Here is a 16,841-nt window from a genome sequence, read left to right as displayed (position 1 = left end):
GATGTTGCTTCTCAAGGAGACGAGTGCCTCGGCGTACAAACAATTGATGATTCGACTTTTCTTTGTCAGGACTCGATTCTAGAACCGTCGAGATGACACACTGGCTTGTTTAACAATGTGGCTCAAGTTATCGGAGCATGGCGGCCGGACATAGGTGCCTTGAAAGTTAGCTCTGAAAGCGTCTTCAAGCTCTTCCCAACTCCCAATAGAGTTTCCGGGGAGGCTATTCAGCCAATGTCGTGTTGTTCCTTTGAGTTTTAATGGTAAATATTGTATGGCATGGACGTCATCTCCTCGGGCCATATGTATGTGGAGCAGAAAATCTTGAATCCACACGGTTAGGTCTGTTGTTCCGTTGTATTGCTCATATTGACGGGTTCGGACCCTCTTGATGGAGGTAAACCCTACGTCCTGCTCTTGTTTATATCGATGGTGGAGTATGAAGTACATGGTTGATCTACCTCGAGATCGTATGTCGTGGTCTAAACCCTAGGAATAATGATCTTAACTTATCTTATGAACTAAAGCCCTCTAGTTTATATAGATACCGGGGGTACTAGGATTACACAACGTGGGTTACATCAAGTAGGAAAAATGTCGATTACCACGTGACCGTCTGGTGCACGCCAAGTCTTCGAAAGAGTCCGTCTAGGATACAACATCGCCTTATTTATCCGAATTCTAATAATAATAATTGGATGGCCAGGAGTCCGACCCATAGAAATAAGTAAGCGGCATGAGGACCCCTTAGTTCCGGACTCCCTCAACCACCAGACCCTCCACACCGACGTCACCGATCCAAAGGCAGATGACGCGCCGCCGCCGCTATCCAAACCAGTCTGGTCGTCATGCCCTCAACCCGCGCCGCCTACGACGCTGCCGTGCCATAGTCATCACCGTTGTCGATCGGATTGGACGCGCCTCCACATTATTCGGGGGCCCGCACGAGAGAGGCAATGTCCTCTGCCACCGCCGTCGGCCCCCGGGCTTAGACCGGGGACGCCCCCCGACGACGACAAGGAAGGGAATGAGGAAGTATGTGCCCCCGTCGGCTAGGTTTAGGGCGCCACCCGAGTCACCGACACGGGGACGACGCGGGGCTGTTACGTTCAGAAGGTACGTCGGAATAGTCTCCTCTCTTCCAAGCTGTGTCACGTTGGACCAGAACCCCAACTGATACTTTGATCATGGCAATTTGTTTCCCGCCCTATCTATACCTACTAATAAAGAAAATATATATTTTTAGTCCGTAGTGCTATTTTATGAAAAAACCCTGATATTTTTTACATTAAACCCGCAATACATATTAATTTTTTTTTAAATACTCATCTGTTCTAAACTGTAACTCTAAATTTAACATGTTATAGATGGATTTTGATTAGAAAATATGTAGAATTTGAATACGATGTTATTTTACCTGTTAAAAGAATTAAAAATATTATCTAGGATGCAATCTTAATCAATAATGCATTACCCGTCTTTCTTTCATACCGGTACTAATTTGGATTGTGGATGAACATCTCAGCAAAATCAGGATTAGGAAAAAAATTGAAGATCACTTGAGTGTTTCTTTGTACATATTAAAACTACATGCAAACCATATTAAAATAGAAGACCTGTGGAATTTTGAAGTATGTTTTTGTAGCCTAAGATCATCTTTATTTGGATCGTAGCTATAAATACTCAAATTATAGATCACTTTTTGTAAATTAAAAATATGTGATATTTTTCTTTGTTGCAACGCACGGTCCTTTTTATAGTATCTGCTAATATATTGAAAACCAGCGGTTGATTGATTAAAAAACAGAAGAAAAAACTCATATTTATAGTAGTGCAGAGGAAAGAATCTTGTCCTCGAGATCAGAGTCCTGCGGGTATATTTCTGTCCGCAATGGACACGACTGAGAGATGACGCTGGCTGCAGCAAAGGCGTCGGGCCTTTGGGTCTGCGCCATCCCCTCGATTGGATATCCCCGGTCAATTCCTGAGGCAGATAAACACGTCGCTCTGCTTTTTGGCATCTTTCACGAGCAACGCCCGTCGCCGTCTACAGCCCGGGGCCGGCAGGCACTGCCGGCGGGACAAGACACGAATCACGCTTCACGCAGCGCCTGAGAGATTCCACTCGCCGGCGTTTCTGTGAGGTTGACGAGGTGCTGCACGCTGCCACTTTCGGCACGCAAGTATAAAAGCGCAGCCGCCCCGATTCCGGCGTACGTACGTCCCGTGGCTGCTGCTCCGGCTACTACCCAGGGTGTGGTTCATCGGGTTCTCCAGGGCATCTACGCGTCACGGGTTACGGGCTTACGGCAGAGTCAGCACTCAGCCGATGCAATATCTACACGGCACAGAGTACATTGTATCGTTGCTATCTGTTGTAACCTTCCCACATTTCAGGCATCCACGACGCCAAGGCCTGCGTGCCACCTTAATCCAACTTCACCATACGATCCCAAACGAACGTCTTGTTTATCAGATTTTATCCGTTTAGGACAACAATGAGTTCACTCATGTCTGCTTCTGTCCGTTGGATCGTGCTTGCGTCCACCGCGCGGTCGCACCTCAAATCATGTCCGTGTTGGACGTGATTAAAAAAATTAAAAAAAAAAACTTAACTTAAAAGTGAATAAACGCAGTTACAAAACTTAAAACATAATAACATTAATATAAAAAAGGCCCAGTTTTCACGGCCATAAAACAGCCCAGTTTGACATAATTAACATAAAAAAAAAGCCCGTTGATGCCGTGGCCGTCACCGTCTTCACTGGCCGTCGGTGTCGTCGTCGTCGCCGTCACTGACGAGGTCGACGTAAGCCGGCGGCGTTCAGAGGTGGGCCGGCGGTCCCTGGTGCGCGGGGGCGGGCTCGAAGCTGGCAGATGCCTGCAACACCTCCTCCCGTGACGAGACGTCCCGCTCCGGTGACCGCGGCGGCATGGGGCACCAGTTCACGCTCCCCACTGCCTACGCCATCTCCGGCGCCGTGCACGACCAGCTCCATTGCTGGCCCACCAGATCCCGAGGAATGCGGCCACCTCCTCCTCCTCCATCTGCTCGGGGATGGCGACGTCACCTGCCGCAGAGAGGGCCATCGCGCGGTCGAGGCCCGGCCATTGGCGCTCATCATGCGTCATCATGGAGTCCTCCATGACACGCTGCATGAGCCGGGCCTCCTCCTCCTCTGTCATGCGCGGAGGTGGAGGTGGTGACGGAGACGGGAAGGCGACAGCGTGGGCGTGAGGCCGCGCACCCGTGTACTCCCGCGCACCTCCCGTGCCCGCCGCGGCCCCGAGGCCGTACCGGCGAAGTAGGAGGCGCGCCGCACGTCGTGCTCGTCCCTGAGTCACGTGTCCCAGAGGGTAGAGTCTGCGGCGTACCTGTCGTCGTAGTACAGGTCGTCAGGGAGGAGGAGGCGGCTGCGCTCAATCTCGTCGCAACGCGCACGGCCGCTCGTCGGCAACTGCGGGATCGGGACCCGGTCGGCAGAGAGGTGGCACGCGTTGGGGAGGTGGACGTCGCTCCACGGGATCGGCATCCTCGTCTCCCAGTAGCGCTGGCATACCTCAGCGCTGAGGGACTGCCGGTCGCTCTGGCCGGCGGGCCTAGGGCCGATGGTGAAGGGAGCCGCGGCGGAGGCACGACGCGGTGGCGATGCGGCCTCCTCCTTCGCGGAGCCGCGGCGGCGTCCCGACGAGGAGCCAGCCTCGTGGTCGTGCTTCCTCGCGTAGTTCCACAGGCCCATGGCTGCCAGGTGGGTGGCCGGCGAGTTCGAGGAGGCTAGGGTTTGGCTATCGGGTTTGGAGGAGGCCGCGGGGTGGCGATGGGAACTGTGGACGACGACCGGTCTACGGCTTCCCCATTTAAGAAGGACCGCGACCGTTTCCTGGGCGGATGACAGGCGGGCTCGGCCGCTCGTGCGCATTGATGTGGGCGGGTGGGAGGTAGGTGGCCGCCTGCCACGCGTCCCGACGCGGACGAGCGCGCGTTCGTTTGGTGTCCGCCGCGACCAAAACCCCGCGTAAGTTTGCGCTCGAAATGAGTCGTCCCGGACACGAAATGGATAAGATGGGTCCGGACCATCTCGCGCTGGGCTGACAGGTCTGTCCCTTTTACCCAAAACGGACGGGACCGGACAGGATGGGGTCGCGCGGTGAAGTTGGCCTTAGTAGGGCAATCGTGGTCCCTTAGGGTTGTATATATCCCTTGTATTGTGTAACAAATTCTATTAATGAAAGCAGTTATTTTCTCTAACTTGGTATCAGTTACCAGGGTTCTTTCCCATGGTCGGCCTTCCCTCGTCCACCTTGTTGCAGGGATCCCTCTCCTCCACGACGACCGCTCCTGCCTCGTCCTCGACCACCTCCGCGGCCTCCTCGCTGCCTTTTGTCTTCGGGCCTGCTGCACCCCACCTTGGTACCTCCTTCGCCCCCGTCACCCAGTCTGCCCCTCTCTTCGCTTCCGTCGCAACCGCACCACCACCGACGCCAGCCGCTCCCCGCCACACCATTTTTCATGACCATATCACCAATCACATCAAGTTCCTCCTCAACCCCGCGGACTTGCCATCTTAGTAGGGCGATCGTGGTCCCTCAGGGTTGTATATATCCCTTTGTATTGTGTAACATATTCTATCAAGGAAAACAATTATTCTCTCTAACTTTCGGCGCCCCTCCCAGATCCAGTACATGGCATAAGTGGCAAAGGTTCAGTACGTCGTGGCATAGCACGGCATAGCATAGCATGCATGTCGAAGAGTCTCACATTGCGGCAAAATTGTCGGCACCTCCCAGACAAGTTAAGGCGCCAACCATGCAACGACATGCATCGAAGGGGTCGGCCGATCACAACGCCGCCTCCCCCCGCAAGCTTTATCATCGGTCCGTCGGTCCTCATGCACCGCCGTACATGCGGGGCATGTTGCCCTAGCAAGCTACCTACCCACTACTACGTCCCTCCGTCGCGTCCTACGCTAGTGACTCACTCACTCACTCACTCACTCACTCGTTCCAGAGCGCGAACACCGGGAGCGGGTGCGGGTGCGGGTGCACGCCGGGGACGCCGGCGACCGGGCGCGTCCAGCCGCCGCCGCCGTTGCTGCCCTCGCCGGCCTCGTACTTCATGGCGTGCGCGTACTGGAGGCCGTGCAGCAGGTGCGCGCCGCGGTGGCCGTCCGAGGCGTCGGAGCTGTTGTCGGACGCGCCGGCCTCGGGGCGCTCGACGGCGACGCTCACGCCGCTGGGCAGCGCCGGCGCGTCGCGCGTCGGGGAGCGCCTGCAGGCGAGGTCCCCGCCGATGAGGTGTGAGCTGGCGCAGATGCGCTTCACGTCGTACTTGCTGATGTCGAAGTTGGTGACGGCGCTCAGCCCGCGGAACTTGATCGCCGCGATGTCGTACGCCTCCGCCGCCTCCTCCTGCGTGCCTGCCATTTTGATTTTCAATCACACATGAGACATCTACTTTTGCCATGTAACCATGCACAATGACAAAAAGAAGAAGATGAAAAACAAGATTACAGTTAGATTAGCAACAGTTGGGCGACTGCTAGGGCTAGCTTGGAACTTGGAGGGAACAAGGTGCGAACAAGAGTAAGAAAACAAAAACTTACTGAAGGTGCCAAGGTACAGGTCCTTGTTCCCTGCCACCCTCCCAATCCTGGCCTGCCATCTGCCGTGCTGGTGATGCCTGGGGAAAGCAAGCGCAACAAGAAAAGATCACATACAGTACCACAGAACCACAGGCAGGCTGGCTGGCTGGCAAGTCGATGCGTGTGTGTTTCTGCGTGTCTGTCTGGCTGTGACTTGTGACTGTGAGTGAGATGGACTATACCATACTGCTAGAGCTCAGAACAGAAGAGAGCAAGTTTTGGGGTGGTGAAAAAGCCTGCAGATGGGGGTAAAAATGGGGCACCTGGTCACTCCTCTGTACATGGATGCTCCCCTCGAGAAGCCACTGCTGTTCCTGCAAACAACGAACAAAAATTAACTCGGAAGTTGTAAGCCTTGGTGAGCGCGCCAGATGTTTTCATACTTTTGGATGCACATGTATGTGAAAATGTGCACACAGATTACGCATTATCAGTACTAGAAATTTTGTCTCTAGTGATGTTCAAGTGGTTCATCAGTTTTTGCAATGGTTTTCTTCCATAGTACCACTGTACCACATGCTTGTAAATTCAAGTGGTTCATCAGATTTTGCAATGGTTTTCTTCCATAGTACCACCGTACCAGATGCTTGTAAAATTCAAGTTGTTCATCCGATTTTGCAATGGTTTTCTTCCATAGTACCACTGTACCAGATGCTTGTAAATTCAAGTTGTTCATCAGATTTTGCAATGATTTTCTTCCATGGTACCACTGTACCAGATGCTTGTAAATTTAGTCTACAAACGATCTATGTACTTTCTTTGCAACGGGGATAATTGGTGGCACTGCATTACTGATGGTCCAGCAGTAAAGAGAAAAAAATAAGAACTACTACAGGAACTGGGTATGTACTGGTGCACCTTCGTAAGTGCGCAATGAACTCCTGCCTTGTCATGTGCTTCATCTCCTCCAGCTCCTTCTCGTAGGTGCTTAACTACATGTCACAACAAAACCCGGCCAATCCATCAGGGAAACATTCAAATCATCTGCTGCTGCTGTACTAACCACTTTAATCAACGGCCAGTTAAAAGGGCGCAGGAATGAACCATGCATGGTAGTAGGCCGGCCCCTACACTGCTACGTACTACCACATCCCCTGGGTTTAACAGGAAAGCAGCTTGAATGCCATGGAGATGGAGATGCAGTCTCGATCTAAAGCTGAGGCGTACCGGGAAATTTATGTGGGTCGTTGGACCCCAGTACTTGAGCGCAGCCAGATCGTAAGCCCTCGCGGCCTTCTCCTCCTTGTCATACCCACCTTCAAAGTTCAAACCAACCATGATGATCAATTGATCAGCGTCTAATGTAACAACATGAGCTATTGGAAATTCTAAACTGTGCCTCTAAAACCACCGGGGAAGTTGAGGAGGGTGCAGCAATGGCGTACCTAGGTAAACTGCTCGTTGCATCCGGGAGATTCAGGGACGAACAAGGAAGTTGATGTCAGTCAGTAGCATGTCGTCCATGGATGTAGCAGTTCGTACGTAGGTACGTACAAAGGCAGAAATGTTTTGTGATTCTTGGTCGATCGAGGAGCTCACCTTGCCTTCCTTTCCTGGTCTGGCCTTCCTTCCTGCAAGTGTTGTCCCACAGGTGAGCCTCGTACCTCCCCGTCCACCTGTGCCTGCGAATCAACGCACGAACCACCATGAATCCATGAACGAACGAGTGGGCACACGTTCAGACGATGCAAGGCTTGATCCCACTCGACCAACCTGGTGACGCCACGGAACTGCGACGTCCTCTGCCCGAAGGTCTGCGCGAGCTTGCGAGGGGCGGGGACCGACGGCGCCGGCAGCGGCGGCTCGTTCGGGGCGGCGTGCACGGAGGGAGGCACCGCCGGCGACCGCTCCGGGACGTACATCGACTGCCGGAGCCAGGACTTGATGCCAGAGATGGACATGTTGGTGTTGCCGTCGAATCCCGCGGCGGAGCTGTACATTGGCGCCGCCGCCATCGCGCCCGCGCCAGACTGGTTCGGCGTGCACAGCGAGTACTGGCCGTGGTGCGCAGGCATGAAGTGGTGGTCCGGGACGCCGGTGCAGTGTGGCGGCGGCGGGGCGTTGTTGATGTCAAGCCCGATGACGGCGCCCCCGCCGCCATTGCCCTGGAAGTAGGGCGAGGCTGGGTAGGCGTGGACGTCCTGATGGTGGTGGTACTTGAGCTGGTCGGCGTGGCCGGCGTCGTAGATGCCGCTGCTCCTGTCGTTGCCGTTGCCGTAGCCGACGCTCATGAAGTCCTCCAGCTTGGGGCCTTTGGCTTCTGCGTGCTGATGCCTCCAATCTGTACAAAAGATTAGACAAAACAGTCTGATCCATCAAACACAAGCTCAAGGCCTTGTTGAGTGACATCACAACTTCGCACAACGCCAGCGAACTGTCGCACAAGATTAGCATGAACACGTGTAGTTTCATTCTACCATTAGTTAGACTTGGGTGCATATACATGACAGAGAAAGAAAAAGGCATGGACATGCAAGCAAGCAATGGTACATATCCGAACAAGCTAAACATAGCCTTCCTGAACTCGTGTTGCATGCGATTGGTTAGTCACCTGGGCCGTCGTACTGCACAGAGGCGCCGCCAGCAGAGTGCAACGGAACGCCGACGATGGGCGAAGAGGGCGCCCCCGCCGCCGCGGCAGGAGACGAGCAGGAGCCGCCGTCACCTCCCCCATCGCCGCCGCCTTCGCCGTAGCCCCTCGCGGCGGACGAGGAAGACAAGGAGAAGCCAAGCCAGCCGCTGTTCATGTCCATCTCCAGCTCCGGCACCACACGAAAAAGCTTAGGAGGAGAAAAGGAAAGGAAAGAAGAGCCAAAAGAGCTTGATCTTTTCTCGGCCGGGGTGGCTATGGCTTGCAAGCAAGGGAGAGATATGGGGAATAGAGCTATGTAGATTGGTGCCGGGGCTACGAAAAGAGGCGAGCCCCCCTTTTTGACGTTTATATATACGCGGGAGCTATATTTGGCCACGGTTACGGTGCAGCGTGGTGCGCCCTAGTCTAGCGTAGGGTAGGTGATGGATGGTGGAATGCTCGGTCCATATCAGGCCAACTCCACCCGACGTCCCGTTTGGCCGGATTTTATTCGTTTGGGACGGCAATGGATTCGTCTATGTCCGCCTTTGTCCGTTGGATCGTGCGTACGTCCACCGCGCGGCCACATCTCAAATCATATCCGTGTTGGACTTGATTTAAAATAAAAATAAAAATAAAAAATTTAATTAAAAATAAATAAACTCAGTTTAAAAGCTTAAAACATAATAAGATTAACATTAATAAAGGCCCAGTTTTCACGGCCATAAAACGGCCCAGTTTTTGACATAATTAACATAATATGAAAATAGCCCGCCTGTCGTTGCCGTATTCAGTGGTTGCCGGTATCGTCGTCATCGCTGACGAGGTCGACGTAGGGTGGCGGCGCCCAGAGGTGGGCCGGCGGTCCCTGGTGCGCGGGGGCATGCTGGAAGCTAGCCTGCAGCACCTCCTCCCGTGGCGAGGCCTCCCACTCCGGTGACCATGGTGGCGTGGGGCACCAGTTCACGGCCCCCACTGCCTGCGTCATCTCCGACGCGGTGCACGACCAGCCCCACGACGTGCCCACCAGCTCCGGAGGAAACGCGACCACCTCCTCCTCCTCCACCGGCTCGGGGATGGCGACGTCGCCGGCCGCAGAGAGGCCATGGCGCGGTCCAGGCCCGACCATTGACGCTCATCATGCGTCGTCATGGAGTCCTCCATGACGCGCCGAATGAGCCGGGCCTCCTCCTCCTCCGTCATGTGAGGAGGTGGAGATGGTGACGGAGACGACGAAGGCGACGGCGTGGGCGTGAGGCCGCGCACCTGTGTACGCCCGCGCACCTCCCGTGCCTGCCGCGGCCCCACGACCGTCCCGGCGAAGTACGAGGCACGCCGCACGCCGCGCTCGTCCCTAAGCCATGTGTCCCAGAGGGTGCTATTGGCGGCGTACGTTGGGTCGTAGTAGAGGTCGTCGGGGAGGAGGCGACGACGGCGCTCGATCTCCTCGCGACGCGCACGGCCGCTCGTTGGCACCGGAGGGATGGGAACGCGGTCGATGGAGAGATGCCACGGGTTGGGAAGGTGGACACCACTCCACGGGACCGGCGTCCTCGTCTCCCAGTAGCGCCGGCACAGCTCAAGGCTGAGGTACTGTCGGTCGCGATGGCCGGCGGGCCTGGGAGCGATGGAGAAGGGAGCCGCGGCCTGGCGCGGTGGCGATGTGGCCTCCTCCTTGACGGAGCCGCGACGGCGTTCCAACGAGGAGCCAGCCTCGCGGTCGTGGGTGCCCTTGCGGTCGTAGTTCCACAGACCCATGGTGCGGCGGCCGGCGTGCTCGAGGAGGAGGCTAGGGTTTCGCGAGGGAACTGTCGGGTTTCAAGGAGGCCGCGGGGGTGGCGATGGGAACTGTGGACGACCGGTCCACGCTTCCTCATTTATGAAGGACCGTGACCGTTTCCTGGGTGGATGACAGCCGGGCCCGACCGTTCGTGCGCATTGATGCGGGTGGGTGGCCGCCTGCCACGCGTCCCCGACGCGGAGGAGCGTGCGTCCGTATGGTGTTCGCCGCGACCCAAATTCCGCGCAAGTTTGCGCTAAAAATGAATCGTGTCGGACACGAAACGAACAGGATGAATCCGGGCCGTCTCGCGCTGAACCGATCTGTTTTTTCTTTTACCCCAAACGGACGGGACCGGATAGAATGAGGTCGTGCAGTGGAGTTGGCCTTATATGAATGGGTGTAGTAGAGAGTAGGGAGTAGGAGTAGGAAGGGAAAGGAAACCAAGTCTTGATGTCCAACTTTGGTCTTTGGCTTGTGCTTGTGCATTGCATGTAGTAGTACTACATACGAGTGTGGTCCAGAGCTTTCTTTCCTGCGTTGGGGTCTGTGCCATCATAGATACGCCTTGCAGCGAGGCAGCGGGGAAGATGGGGCCTGGTGTTGAGGAGTGAATATGAGTGAGAGTATCTGGGTCATTTTAGCGTTGGTATTTGTTCTCTCTCACTCACGTGCCAAACTCAAAGGGGTCAGGGTCATCACATGCATCCGGGAATTGCGCGGTATCTTCTCAGGTGACGGACGCTCTTTGTTTGGTGACCCCCGCGAGTCCGAAGGCCAAAGATTCAATGCCGAATGCTCCCTCCGGACGAATCATCTGTGTTTTTTTACGTGTATGCATGCATGCATGGGATCGGTGCCCGGCCCATGCCATTCCATCTGTAATCCAAAGCTTAACCGACCGATCGATCGATCGATCTTTAAAACGTCACGTCGGATAAAATAAGATTCTGGCCCGGCCCCGGTGGACGGAGTTGACGTGGTTTTCAAACGAGCCAGGTCGCGACGGATGACGACGACGCGCGATTTCACGCGGACCGAGCCCCAGAAAGTGCGCGCTTCGAGGCGCACAGCGCTCACGTGAAGCAACTCGCGTACGGACGGCACACACGGACGCACGCCGGCGTACGCAAGGGCAAGGCTGCCCAAAGCGGCGGCAGCTAGCAACGGCGAGCCTCGAGGCGCGCACGCTCGCTCACATCCTGTCGCAGAAAGCAGGCAAGCAAGCGCGATCCGTGAACAAGGATATCTCCGTCCACCGGAGGAGGAAGATTCGATTGGATGGCCCGTGTCAGCGTGCCGAGTCCGGGCCGGTTTACTACCGCATTTGGGACCCGGGCTCCCTCGTACTTTGGCGCCTTTATTTGGTGCCGGACCAGGTGTGGCGTCCGTCTTGATCGTTGATTTTTTTTTTCCCTTTCCTTTCAGGTGCAAAACCCGTGCGCCTGCTGGTCCCTTGTGCGTTCTCGGGGGCATTCCTTGTGCATGAAATGTTGGAAACCGTCGTTTGATAGTGTGTTCGGGGTTTTTTGTGACCCGACTGTCAGTCAGTCGGGCCTGTGAAGCGTGAAGTAGCCGATGGAATCGAACAAAGCCAGTGATGTACTGTACTACAGTATTCCAGAGAGCATGGCACGGGAGCCGATGCGCGCTGCCGTCCGGAAAGAATTTGCTCTTTTCCACTGCGCGCAGAGCGCAGACCTGGGGTTTCAAGCCTTCGCGGCTCCCAACCAAGCAACCAACCAACCACGCAAGGCGCAACAAGGGAACAAAATTGGCCGGCGAGACGCGCGCGCGCAAGGCCACGGGAAGCGGGGGGAGAGGCCAGAGCGAGAGAGGGCGCGCGCTTCAAATCGGCAAAAGGCAAAACGGACGAGCCACGCCGGCCGATCCAGTCCACCGTGCTTGCATGCATGCATGCACTGCCTTTGGACTCCTCGTGAAAACCATGACTCACTGCATGAACGACAGGAGCATACCACTTCAACACCCGCGGATGCATCTGTCATCCCCGAACAGTGACCGATCAAATCTTAAATTTGAATCTCTATATCCAAATATCTCAGATGACAAATTATAGGGCATATAGTACCGGGCACCTTAAATTAACCCACATCAAACGTCCATGTGGACAGTCTGATCACTCTTCGATCACGAAAATTAAACCCACATATGCATTTTAAACGAGCATTAAACGTTCGGACAGACCCGCGCCCCTAGGTATGTGACGGATATGAGAAATCACAAGACGCGTCCGTCACGTCAAACTCGGGTCACGCTGGCCCACCCGGCCCCACATTTATTCTTCCTCGCCAATCGTGGGACCAAACCCTAGTCACTTTACTCCACCCCTTCCACTCCTCCTCCGCCATCCAAGCTCACCTCCTGCGATCTCCAACCTTCTCCGACATGTCGGGCAACTGATCCGAGTTCTTCATCTCCAGATCCGTCGACCACGAGCCCATACCACGCGGCCGTGAGAAGGAGATGGTTGTCCGACTTGCACTCTACCGCTCCCGGGAGATGGTTGGCCGACGAAAGCGCTCACACTCCTTTCACCGGAAATTCATTGTGTCCGCACAGCCGGTGCATGGATTCGACATCGCTGCCTTACCGAAGGCGGTGCGGTCCGGCTCCCACTCTAGTCAGGTCCGACCGCGAAAGATGACGAGAAGCGCGACTGCGAAAGTCGAGCGGATGAAGAAGGGCACGCACGGGTCCTTCTCGAGCGTCGAGGCGCCGACGGGGCGGATCCAGGGCGATTGGATGGCGTCGTGCGTCACCAAGAGGCGCATGTTGGAGCTGGAGAGCCAAGGGCTTGTGGCCGTCGGGAGTTGGCAGCTCTCGGAGGAGGGCGAGCTCGAGCCCTCACCGCAAGAGGATGAGAGAGTCCTCCCGGTGACCCACGTCGAGCAAGGGTTTTCTCTGCCTCTGCACCTTTTTTTTCTGTGCTTTCCTTGACTTTTATGGGGCGCAACTCCATCGGCTTACTCCGAATACCATTTTCTATTTGGCTGCCTTTGTTTCCCTTTGCGAAAACTTCCTCGCCTGTCCTCCCCAATGGGGGTTGTTCAAATATCTCTTCACCTGCCAAGTTATGACTGTGAAGAAGTCCACTCGGACAGGGGAGAAGACAGACGTACTCCAGCTGGGCGGGGGTTTATGTATATAGCTTAGGGGGGAAGGACGGCTTTCCATAAATGTCATTCCCTGATTCGGTGAAGGTCTGTAAGGACTCTTGGTTCTACTGCCAGGACGTCCCAGTTGATGATGGTCAGTGGGCCTCCTGTCATACTCGGCGGAGCGAGCGAAGTTGGCGCCTTCACTAACCGTGTCCAAAGAGGAAAGGACGGATATAGACATCTTGGTGATCGCATTGGTCGCTTTGGTACAGAAAGGCGTCAACGAGATGGACCTGTTAGAGGTCTTCTTCCAGCGGAGGATTCATCCCTTGCAGGCTAGGCCCCATCCTATGTGGATGTATGAGCGGCCGAGTGATTCCACGCGGATTCACGTGGAGGAGCTTGAGACGAAGGTGCTGGAGGCGAAACTCATGGCCGTCACTCCGATGCGCGATAATCCTAGGGGGACCAGGCTGGTGCCCTGTTTCTCTGCGGAGAATCCGTCGATTGAGGTAATCCGGAGTTCGGTTCGTTCGTGTGATTTCATTACTATTACTTACCTATTTTTTTGACTTGAACGTGTTCTTTTCACTCGATAGAGTTTCACAACGCTGATCAGTATGGTGTTAGCCGTCGACGGCATGCTCGTCGATGTGGCGAGTGATATCGAGTGCCAAGATGGCTTGAGAGGTGAGGACAACGACGATGATGACGAGGGGGGGGGGGGGGGTCCAAGGAAGGCAACAACAACTCGGAGGAAGGAGACAAGGCGGAGACCTCCCTGTCCAAGGACGTCCCGGTAGAAATCCGATCAAAGGCCCGCTAAGACCCGCGGCCTGTGCTGGTGGTGCCTGATGACCCACAAGTATAGGGGATCTATCATAGTCCTTTCGACAAGTAAGAGTGTTGAACCCAACGAGGAGTAGACGGATCTGAAAAGTGGTTTTCAGCAAGGTAATATCTGCAAGCACTGAAATTATCGGTAACAAGTGGTTGTGTGACAAGATGATTCGTAGCAAGTAGCAAGTAATTGACAAGCCTGGAAGTAACAAGTAGCAAGTAATTGACTATCAAAGTAATTGACTATCAAAGTAACAATGGTGCAGCGAAGTGTCCCAATCCCTTTTGACAAGCCTGGAAGTAACAAGTAACAAGTAGCAAGTAGCAAGTAGCAAGTAATTGACTATCAAAGTAACAATGGTGCAGCGAAGTGTCCCAATCCCTTTTGTAGCAAGTGACAAGCCTGGACAAAGTCTTATAGGAGGTAAAACGCTCCCGAGGACACATGGGAATTTCTGTCAAGCTAGTTTTCATCATGTTCATATGATTCGAGTTCGTTACTTTGATAGTTTGATATGTGGGTGGACCGGCGTTTGGGTACTGCCCTTCCTTGGACAAGCATCCCACTTTTGATTAACCCCTCTCGCAAGCATCCGCGACTATGAAAGAATAATTAAGACAAAGTCTAACCATATCATTAAACTAGTGGATCCAAATCAGCCCCTTGCCAACCAACGCATAAACTAGGATTTAAGCTTCTGTCACTCTAGCAACCCATCATCTACTTACTACTTCCCAATGCCTTCCTCTAGGCCCAAATAATGGTGAAGTTTTATGTAGTCGACGTTCACATAACACCACTAGAGGAAAAACAACATACAACACATCAAATTATCGAACGAATACCAAATTCACATGACTACTTATAGCGTGACTTATCCCATGTCCTCAGGAACAAAAGTAAATACTCACAAAGCATAATCATATTCATGACCAGAGAGGTAATGAGTAGCATCCAGGATCTGAACATAAACTCTTCCACGAAGTAATCCAACTAGCATCAACTACAAAGAGTAATTAACACTACTAGCAACCTTACAAGTACCAATCGGAGTCGCGATACGGAGATTGGTTACAAGAGATGAACTAGGGTTTGGAGATGAGATGATGCTGATGAAGATGTTGATGGTGACGAGTCCCCTCCAATGAGAGGAGTGTTGGTGATGATGATGGTGACGATTTCCCCCTCCGGGAGGGAAGTTTCCCCGGCAGGATCGTCCTGCCGGAGCTCTAGATTGGTTCTGCTCAAGTTCCGCCTCGTGGCGGCGGAGAATCCTCCGAAAAGCCTCCTCCTGATTTTTTCCAGACCGAAACTCTTCTTGTAGCAAAAGAGGGGGGCCAGTGGGCCAGTAGGGAGCTCACAAGCCCCCTAGGCGCGACCGGGGGGAGGCCGCGCCTAGCAGGCTTGTGCCCTCCTGCTGGCGCCCCTGTGGCACTTCTTCGGGCCAGTATTTTTTATAAATCCCAAAAAAAAATCCACGTTGATTTTCACTGCTTTTGGAGTTGCGCAGAATAGGTATCTCAAACTTGCTCCTTTTTCACGCGAGAATTCCAGTTGCCGGCATTCTCCCTCTTCATGTAAACTTTGCAAAATAAGAGAGAAAAGGCATAAGTATTGTACCGTGTAGTGTGATAACAGCCTAAAAAGCGATAAATATCAACATGAAATCATGATGAAAAATGGACGTATCAACTCCCCCAAGCTTAGACGTCGCTTGTCCTCAAGCGAAAGCCTAGATCAATAAACATGCCCACATGTTTAGGGAGAGAGGTGTCGACAAAACAAGATACGAACATGCAGGCATCATGAGATCAGAACAGCAATACCATCATATCAACTCTTATGCTAAAGTGACAATCCCTTTACAAAGTAAAGCATGGATCAAGAACCTAACCGAGAATTAACAACCGATAGCCTTTAGTCATTGAAGCAATTGCAATTTATCACAACATCGGAAAGAGTCAAATAAGAGCTTGTAAAGCAAATCCACATACTCAATCATCCTTTCGTTCTCTACAATTGCTACAACTCACGTGGTTGTCATGAGATCAAAGTTTCAGTTGGACACAGAGAAAGATAGGGGCTTATAGTTTCGCCTCCCAACCATTTACCTCAAGGGTAATGTCAACAATAATAATTCATGAATGCTTACCTCCAAGTAGACATATGAATATAGATATTTCCCTAGCATATGACGTTAGCCAAGATAAAGGCGAAATAAGGAATTGGTGAAGATCACCATGACTCTTTCAAGGGCAAAAAGTAAAGGTACAAGATCACAGAGGGAAGCAGAGGTTGTCATGCGCTTTTGAGGTTTGGATGTGTGTCCTCTTAGTGTGAAGGAACGTCACTTTATATTGCCTCCTGTGATAAAGAACTTTATTATGCAGTCTGTCGCTTTTATGTCTTCCTCATCACGGGTTCGTACAAAGCTTATTTTCCACACACTAATAGATCATACAAATTAGGGAGCAATTTTTATTGCTTGCACCAATGACAACTTACTTGAGGGATCTTATTCAATTCATAGGTAGGTATGGTGGACTCTCATGGCAAAACTGGGTTGAAGGTTTGTGGATGCACAAGTAGTATCTCTACTTGGTGGGGGAGTTTTGGCTAATATGAGGTGGAAGCAATCGTCACATGCTAAGGGATCTCTAGTCATATAGCATTGTTCGGAACCAAACAAACACAATTCATTATGTTGTCTTCCTTGTCCAACATCTACTTCTAAGCATGTAATAGTGTAGTGAGTGTTCACAATCATAGATGGTGTCAAAGATGATATATTTATATGTGAACCTCTCCATCTTTATCACTTCCTATTAATTGCAACAATGACCAAGGTCTATGTTTTTCTACCCTCAACAAGTTTCAATCATCA

General features: G+C 53.1%; 1 protein-coding gene across 1 annotated transcript; it reads right to left on the bottom strand.

The window, feature by feature from the left end:
• Positions 1 to 4,569: 4,569 nt before the first annotated feature.
• On the bottom strand, positions 4,570 to 8,556 carry LOC123447097 (AP2-like ethylene-responsive transcription factor ANT). The gene is made up of 9 exons (XM_045123667.1): positions 8,194 to 8,556; positions 7,356 to 7,923; positions 7,182 to 7,264; positions 7,028 to 7,036; positions 6,810 to 6,898; positions 6,501 to 6,574; positions 5,906 to 5,956; positions 5,604 to 5,680; positions 4,570 to 5,417 (listed from the first exon to the last, which is right to left on the bottom strand). The coding sequence occupies exons 1-9, from the start codon at positions 8,393 to 8,395 to the stop codon at positions 4,996 to 4,998; spliced, it is 1,575 nt and encodes a 524-aa protein (XP_044979602.1). The 5' UTR covers positions 8,396 to 8,556; the 3' UTR covers positions 4,570 to 4,995.
• Positions 8,557 to 16,841: the final 8,285 nt, after the last annotated feature.

Source organism: Hordeum vulgare, chromosome 4H (genome assembly GCF_904849725.1).
Source record: "Hordeum vulgare subsp. vulgare chromosome 4H, MorexV3_pseudomolecules_assembly, whole genome shotgun sequence".
NCBI lineage: Eukaryota > Viridiplantae > Streptophyta > Magnoliopsida > Poales > Poaceae > Hordeum > Hordeum vulgare.
The sequence above is the reverse complement of the archived record's forward strand: the minus strand, read 5'-3'. Positions and strand labels throughout refer to the sequence as shown.